This window comes from Leptopilina boulardi, unplaced genomic scaffold (genome assembly GCF_019393585.1).
Source record: "Leptopilina boulardi isolate dan_hultmark-lab unplaced genomic scaffold, ZJU_Lbou_2.1 LbouV2_78, whole genome shotgun sequence".
In the NCBI taxonomy this organism is placed as follows: Eukaryota; Metazoa; Arthropoda; class Insecta; order Hymenoptera; family Figitidae; genus Leptopilina; species Leptopilina boulardi.
Genome location: NW_026138025.1, coordinates 601000 through 609476, shown reverse-complemented (window position 1 = coordinate 609476; position 8477 = coordinate 601000). Strand labels below are relative to the sequence as shown.

The following is an 8477-nucleotide window of genomic DNA, read 5'->3' as shown; positions in this document are numbered from 1 at the left end:
CAATTAACAAGTTGTTACCGCTTTGTTATACACAATATTATAAATTAATATATATAAATAAATATATATATATACTAAGATTATAATAAGAGAAAAAAAAAAAAAAAAAAAGTAAGCGGTCGTATCGTTGATTGGTCTTTTAACTTAGGATTATAAAGAGCGATGGTTAGTTTTTAATATATATATATATATATCTCTAAAAAAAAAACTATGTTTTTCTATTCGCTACGATTTCGTTTTTTTTTATCATTAAATGAAAAAAAAAACTCGGTTTGTTAGCTAATGTGGCCTGGCCAATATACACATTTTACAGAAATATTTTCAATAAATGAAAAAGCTTAACACTCATTTGTAATGATAAAAATTCTTGTCATTTTCTTTTTCTTCCCAACCTTTTAAAATCCTTGAAAATTTTTTTCCTTAAACAAAATTTTATTTTATTATTTAAATTTTTTTTTCAAAAATTTCATATTTATTTTGTGCGCAAAAAAGTATTTATCAATTTTTTTTTATTTTTTTATTGCATAGTAAAAATAGTTTTTAAAAAAAAATATTGTAAATATTAAAATAATCTAAACATTTTTTTTTATATTTACGGCAAAAAAAAAATATTTGAAATTTTTTTTTTTTTAATATTGCTTAAAAGACACACAATCTTGTGTCATTTTTTTTTTATGAAGAAAAGAATTTTTTTAATGATCGTTTAAAGATTAAAGAACGAAAGATAATATTTTTTTTTTTTTTTTTTTTTTTTTAATGTCTTTTGGTCATATATAAAATGAGAACTATTGTAGAGAGTCAATATCAGTCGCAATTGTTCTGTTAAGATTTACGTATTAAGAATAATTATAAAGAAGATTATACTCCAGCATCTGTAACATCTCAACTGTTAAAATCAATTTTTCTGATTAGAAAAGAAAAATGATATTCCCAAGGTAAGTGTATTTAAAATAATATTTATTTAAAGCAAATAAATATTTACTTGATCCTACTAAATATTTAATTTAACCTACTAAATATTTAATTTAACTAACTAAATATTTACTTGACCCAACTAAATATATACTTGAACGTAATAAATATTTACTTGAACCTACTAAATATTTACTTTACTTACTTTACTTGAAATTTTCTTTATCCTACAATGAAAAAGAAATTGTATTTGATTCTAATAATTGGTTACTTGACTATTATCAAATAAATATTTACTTGAATCAACTAAATATTTAATTTAACTAACAAAATATTTACTTGACCCAACTAAATATTTACTTGAACCAACTAAATATTTACTTGACCCAACTAAATATTTACTTGAACCAACTAAATATTTACTTGAACCAACTAAATATTTATACTTGAACCTACTAAATATTTACTTGAACCAACTAAATATTTAATTTAACTAACTAAATATTTACTTGACCCAACTAAATATTTACTTGAACCAACTAAATATTTATACTTGAACCTACTAAATATTTACTTGAATCAACTAAATATTTACTTGAATCCACTAAATATTTACTTGATTTAAATAATTGAAATGTTTCTTCTTTTTTTTTTTTGTACAATAGTTTGTTCTTGCTAGTGGCTGGAGCTGGACTAACAACTTTTTTTGTTAATAAGAATAATAATAAAAAACATTCTACTCCAGTACCTGTAACACCTCAACTGATAAAGAATGAAAAAAAATATAATGAAATTATTATTGATAGAATAGTTAATAGTACCAACAAGCCAGAGTCTAAAATCTCTGCACAAAGGAAAGAGGAATTATTTAATCCAATAATTGACAGTCGAATGAACATAGAAACGAATAAAATGACAACATCTGAAAGTGAATTTGTTCAAGGTTTGACAACAAGTAGAATTATGTCTGAAAGTGAAAAACGTAAGCACTTACCTTTAGGTATGGAGTCTAAAGCAAATAATCAACCCAATTCTAATTTAAAAAATTTGGATTTTGGTGTCAAAAATGCAGCTGAAGAAGCAGTACCTGAATCTGTAACTTTAGAATCTTTAATTATTAGTACTCTACTTCCAGAAGGTACGAAACAACCTTTGGGTACGGAGTCTGAAGGCAATAATAAATCTAATCCTAATTTAGAAAATACAGAATTTGATGTCAAAAATGCAGCTGAAGCAGCAGTGACTGAAACTGAACAGAAAGGCAATTATCAACCGAATCCTAATTTACAAAATCCAAATTTTGATGCCAAAAATGCAGCTGAAGAAGCAGTACCTGAATCTGTAACTTTAGAATCTTTAATTATTAGTACCCTACTTCCTGAAAGTACGAAACAACCTTTAGGTACGGAGTCTGAAGGTAATTATAAATCTAATCCTAATTTAGAAAATACAGAATTTGATGTCAAAAATGCAGTTGAAGAAGCAGTACCTGAAACTGAACAGAAAGGCAATTATCAACCGAATCCTAATTTACAAAATCCAAATTTTGATGCAAAAAATGCAGCTGATGAAGCAGCATCTAAAACTGAAACTGAACGGAAAGACAATTATCAACCCAATTCTAATATACAAAATACAGGATTTAATGTCAAAAATGTAACTGAAAAAGAAGCATTTGAACCTGAAACCGTTGAATCTTACTTTTAGTATGCAACTTCAAATAAATATTTATTTGGTAAAACAAATATTTATTTGGTTCAAATAAAAAATTATTTGGTAAAAAAAAAAATATTTATTTATAGTGTAAATAAAAATTATTTTGTTGAAATAAATATTTATTTCGTTCAAATAAATATTTATTTGGTTCAAATAAATATTTATTCGGTTCAAGCAAATATTTATTTGCTAATAGTCAAATAACCAATTATTCGAATCAAATAAATTTTTTTCTCATTTTTTTTTTTTAATTTAATTTATTTTTAACAAATAAAATTGTAAAAAAAAAATTTTATTGTAAATTATTTTCATTGTAACATATTTATATTATAAAATTAAAGAAATTAAATATCCAAAAGAAATGATAAACTTTTTTATTTCATAGCAAATAATAATCTGACCACTATTATTATTATTTTTTTTATATTCAAAGCTAAAAAATAAGTCTATTTTCGAGATAAAAAAAAAATAAAAAAATTTTTTATATTTATTTATATATATAAAAGCATTTTATATATTTATTTATGTATAAAAAAAATATGCCAATAAAAACAGAATTCAAACTTCTTCTATTCACAGAAAGAAAAGTTTTTAATATTCTATTTATTTACAAAAAATAAAAATCAATGTAAATTAATAATTATATGTAAATAAAAAAAAAATTTGTAATTAATATTTTTTAAATATTTTTTTTTTTCAAAATTTAAACAATAGGTTTTAAAAAAAAGACACTTTTTTTACAAAATTTTTCAAATTCTTTAATATTTCTGATTATTACAAAATGGAACTTATTTTAAATATATAATTATTATTATTATTAATAATAATAATAAAAATTAATAAAATAATGGTAAAAATAATTGTGCAAAAAAAAGGCACTTGTTTTAGAATTCCTGTCGATACTTTTTATCTATATAAATATAATTATTTTCGATTTACATAAACAATTTATACATTTCGATATATATCTACATATAATATATATATATATATATATATATATATATACAAAATTTTTTCCTATTAAAAAAAATAGGGAATAGAAATTTTTTTTTTTTTTGAGCATTTCAGGTGTTCCTTCCTTTTTCTTTTTATATTCTCTTTTATGTTTCAACAATTTCTAAAAATATAAAAAAAAACTTATTTTTAAAAAAATATTTTTTTATTCTCTCGTTGATGTCCTGCGTATAAACATTAGAGAACTGTAAAAAATTATAAATAATAGAGGAATGCCTATTACATTGGAGATGATAACAATTGTTTCAGTTGTCAATTGTTCATCAAGTGAATGATTGTAACCAAGTAGAAATGTCCTGAAAAAGGAATAGGAGAAAAAAAAATTAATTTCAATTTATTAATAAACAATAATGCTCATTAGACAAATTAATTTAATAGAAATTAAATTTTTTTTGTAAATTATAAATTGTTAATAATAATTAATAATTAATAATTAATAATTAATAATTAATAATTAATAATTAATAATTAATAATTAATAATTAATAATTAATTAAATAATTAATTATTTATACATAAAAAAATTGAGGTTATGTTATTATTATTATAAATTTGGTCTAAAAATTATTTTTCTATTAAATTAAATTTAATTAATATTAATATTCTAAATTTAATTAAATAAATAATTAAATTAATTTAATTAATTAATTTATTAATTAATTAAATAATTAAATAATATTCTTTAAATTTATTCTCACCATGAATTATATTTTGATTTCTTGTAAAATCCATCGCCATTACTGCCAAATGAAATATTAAATTTACGTACAACAATATGATTAATATTATTTTCATAATATGATAATAAAATACTGTTTTTTATGTCATTTAAAATATTTTCCGATTTTTTTAATTGATAAATAATTGCATCACTTGAATATTTCATTTCACGTTCTTTTGTCAAATAAGAAATAGGTCGCCATTGTAAATACATTGATGGTAAATTATTTTCATTATTATTATTATTATTATTATCATTATTATTATTATTATTGTTGTTGTTGTTGTTGTTTTTCTCTTCTATTGAATATTCACTATTATTGTAAGGTGAATTAATTTCAATAAATTTAAATATTCCCGGTGTATGTTCATCGTTGATTGTTTTTTTAATATTTATTGGAATTATTAAATTTGGCTCGCCATCATTTATAAATAATAATTCAATTGCAAAACGACTGCTTGTAAATGTGTTATTTGTCTCAAAATTATCAATTGATAAATCAATTTGCGTTGTATTCTCTGAATGTAACATTGATGGTTTTTCATTGACACGTTCAAGTGTACCAAATACATTGATCTTGAAAATAAAAAGTGAAAAAAAAAAAATGAATTTAAAGAAAAAAAAAAAATTTTTTTTTTTTAGGAAAATAATTTTTAATTTCTAAAAAAAAAAATAATTATGTAAATTGAATTGAAAAATTATTATCATTGCAAATGATAAAAAAGAAATTAAATTATTACGTTAATTATTGTCAAAACTGTGAATTTGTTAATTAAAATGTTTTATTTAAACAAATTATTAATAAATAGTTAGAAATTAGGTAATTAATTTATAAAATTTTAAAAATTCCATAATTATATGAAAATAGAAGTGAAGGAACAAAATTATTTTGTTAATAAATGTCGAAATAGTGAATTTGTTAATTAAAATTTGTTTAAACAATTAATAATTAGGAATTTGTTAATTAATTTTACAGAATTAGAAAATTAATAATTATATGTATACAGTACTAAAGAAACGAAATTATTTTGTTAACAAATGTGAAAATAGCGAATTTGTTAATTAACATTTTTTTAAAACAATTATTAGTTGAAAATAGGAAATTAATTTTACAAAATTAAAAAAAAAAAATAATTTTATGTAAATATTGCGAAAGAAACGAGATTATTACGTTAAAAAATGTTCAAATATTAAATTTGTTAACTAAAATTTGTTTAAACAATTCATAATTAAGAATTTGTTAATTAATTTTACAGAATTAGAAAATTAATAATTATATGTAAACAGTACTGAAGAAACGAAATTATTTTGTTAACAAATATTCAAATAGTTAATTTGTTTAAACAATTAATAGTTATGAATTTGTTAATTAATCTTACAAAATTAAAAAATTAATAATATTATGTAAATAATATTAAAGAAACGAAATTTTTCCATTAATAATTATTTAAATAGTACCAACATTTGTTAATTAACATTTGTTTAAACAAATTATTATTATTATTAATATAGAAACAGATTAATTTAGGTACAGGTAAATTTAAAAAAAAATTAAAAAAAAAAAATTATAAAAAAGAAAATAAAAAAAGAAAATTTAAAAATTATTTAAATAATTATTTTCCAAAAAAATTTTAATTATTTTATAAATAGTAAATAAAATCTTGGAAATATACTAAACAAAAAAAAAATTTAATTTCTTTTTTCGTAAATTTTTCGTCAAATTTAAAATAAAAATTTTTTTTTTTTTATTCGAAAAATGAAAAAATAAAATTCTCTTACCAAAAGTGTAATGCTACCAGTTCTTGTAATATTTTTTTCCTCATCAAAATAAGAATGTCCCACCATTTCAAGTTCAATTGACTCATCATTAAAACTTTTATTTCTAATGTACCACTTAAAATAACGTGGATTTAATATATTAATATTTGCACTATTCGATGAATTAATATTTCCATTGTCATTGACATCATTAAATTCGTATATCTGTTAAATTAAAAAATGTATTTTCCTTTGAAATATTTTTTTCCATTTTTATATTATTTTATTTGTTAATTAACAAAATTCAATAAAACAAAAAAAAATTAAATTTATTTATTAAAAAATATTAAAATAATTATTAGAAAAAAATAATAATATTTTTTTTTTAACAATAAAAAATGTATTAAAATTATTTTTTTTTCTTTTTTTTAATAACAAACCTTATTAATACTTAGGCCATAGGCAAAAATAGCTGATTCGTTGAACGTAATTTTATCAGGTAGACAATTGTTATCGTTATTATTATTATTATTATTATTTAATAAAAATGGATCACCTGACCATGTTATATTTAATTTTGACATTGGATTAGTTACAGCAACGAGAACCGATGGATTATCAATAAAATTCCAAAAATAATTTAAAGAATCATTAGGACCTTCAGCAACAATATAAAGTAATGTTTCTTGTCGATTTTTGCAATTTTCCTCATTGCTCGACAAAAATGTTGCATTTAACTGTAAATTTAAAAAAAAAATGCAAATTTTAACATTATAATTTTAAATTATATTTTTTTTTAAAAAATTTTTATTAATTTAATTTAATTTATAAATTATAATAAAAAAAACTAAACAACACAAAAACAAGAACAATAATAATTATTATAATAAATAATTAATAAAATTAAAAATAATTCTTAATAAAAAACAAAAATACAACAAAAAAAACAACAATAATATTAATTATAATAAATAATAATAAATAATGAATAAAATTAAAAATAATTTTATAATAAAAATAAAATGTTTTTAAAAACAAAATACAATGAAACTTACTTTTCTCGATAAACAATTGCACATTTGTGTCAGTAATAAAATTACCAATAAAAATGATTGGAAAACAATTTTATATTCCATTATTGTAATAATAATAATAATTTTCGTTCTAAAATGACACTTTACAATAATTTTTTGGTTTTTTTTTCTTAAATTATTTTCTTTTTTTTTCAATATATTATTAAATTATGTATTTATTAGTTAATTGTAAATACTTATTCTTGTGGCGAGTCATTTAAGGGGGAGGAGAAAAAAAAATTAAATTTTTTTTTCTTCTTTCTTTTATTTCTATATCAAATGACAATAAAATAATTAATCACTATCACGATGAATCATATTTTAAAACACAATAATAATAACAAATTTCCATGATCCACATGCACTTTTTTTTTTTTTTTTTTATTATTACGCATAGAGAACAAAGATTGGAATTTATAAGAATACGTAGGCAATGGAGAAAAATGAAAAGAAACACGTTTCCAAATATTGAGAAATTGGAAATTTTTCTAATTTTACAAATGGCGTTTAATTTTCAAATTATTGGTTATTATTTGAAAATTTTCATTCGCGCTTAAATTTCAACGAATGAAAATTAAAAGAATTGACGCATGCGCAGAATTTTAAGACATCGTTTGGAAATACTTTAGCGTATACATGAACAAGGACTATGTAAATAGAATGTAGAGTGGAAACTCAAATTATAAAATTATTTTTGATACTATTTCTTAGAATACTATATATATATATATATATATATATTTTGATAAATTAAAAAAATTTATTTTGTTTTGTTTAAATTAATATTATAAATAAAACTTTATTTAAAAAAATGAAAAAAAAATTACAACAAAATAAAATAATAATAAACTTTTCTTTTGAACAATTCGATTTTAAAATATTATGCAATATTTTATTAATAAATAATAATAATAAATAATATAATATAATATAATAATAATAATAAATAAAAAAAATTTTTTTTTAATAATTTCAAATATTTCAATATTTAAAATTGTTCTACAGAATTTATTATTTTAATCTATTTGATACAAATTAAAATTATTATTCAAATAAATAATAATTTTTTTAATTCTATAATTTTTTGAAATTATTAAATATAATTTTTTTTTTTTATAATTTATTATTTTTTTAGTGTATATATATATATATATATTAAACTTTATGCCTAACGTAACTTTAGAATAAAAATTAATCTCTAATCTCTAAAATCCTAAATTAAATAACCTTAAACCTAACCTAAAAATGTAAAATCCTTTATGCCAAGAGTAGTAAATATG

The 8477-nt window shown here is 18.7% G+C and overlaps 2 protein-coding genes across 3 annotated transcripts; one reads left to right on the top strand and one right to left on the bottom strand.

The window, feature by feature from the left end:
* The first annotated feature begins 767 nt into the window (after positions 1 to 767).
* On the top strand, positions 768 to 2978 carry LOC127290648 (uncharacterized). Its single transcript, XM_051319357.1, has 2 exons — positions 768 to 935; positions 1578 to 2978. The coding sequence occupies exons 1-2, from the start codon at positions 922 to 924 to the stop codon at positions 2617 to 2619; spliced, it is 1056 nt and encodes a 351-aa protein (XP_051175314.1). The 5' UTR covers positions 768 to 921; the 3' UTR covers positions 2620 to 2978.
* A 508-nt stretch (positions 2979 to 3486) lies between these two features.
* On the bottom strand, positions 3487 to 7603 carry LOC127290657 (putative uncharacterized protein DDB_G0286333). 2 transcript variants are annotated; one of them, XM_051319389.1, is made up of 5 exons: positions 7395 to 7603; positions 6565 to 6861; positions 6146 to 6349; positions 4344 to 4942; positions 3487 to 3941 (listed from the first exon to the last, which is right to left on the bottom strand). In XM_051319389.1, the coding sequence occupies exons 2-5, from the start codon at positions 6706 to 6708 to the stop codon at positions 3791 to 3793; spliced, it is 1098 nt and encodes a 365-aa protein (XP_051175346.1). In that variant the 5' UTR covers positions 6709 to 6861; positions 7395 to 7603; the 3' UTR covers positions 3487 to 3790. The 2 variants fall into 2 exon arrangements, with proteins under 2 accessions (XP_051175346.1, XP_051175345.1); XM_051319388.1 differs by lacking the exon at positions 7395 to 7603 and adding an exon at positions 7180 to 7384 and having other exon boundaries at positions 3488 to 3941.
* Between the last annotated feature and the right edge of the window lie 874 nt (positions 7604 to 8477).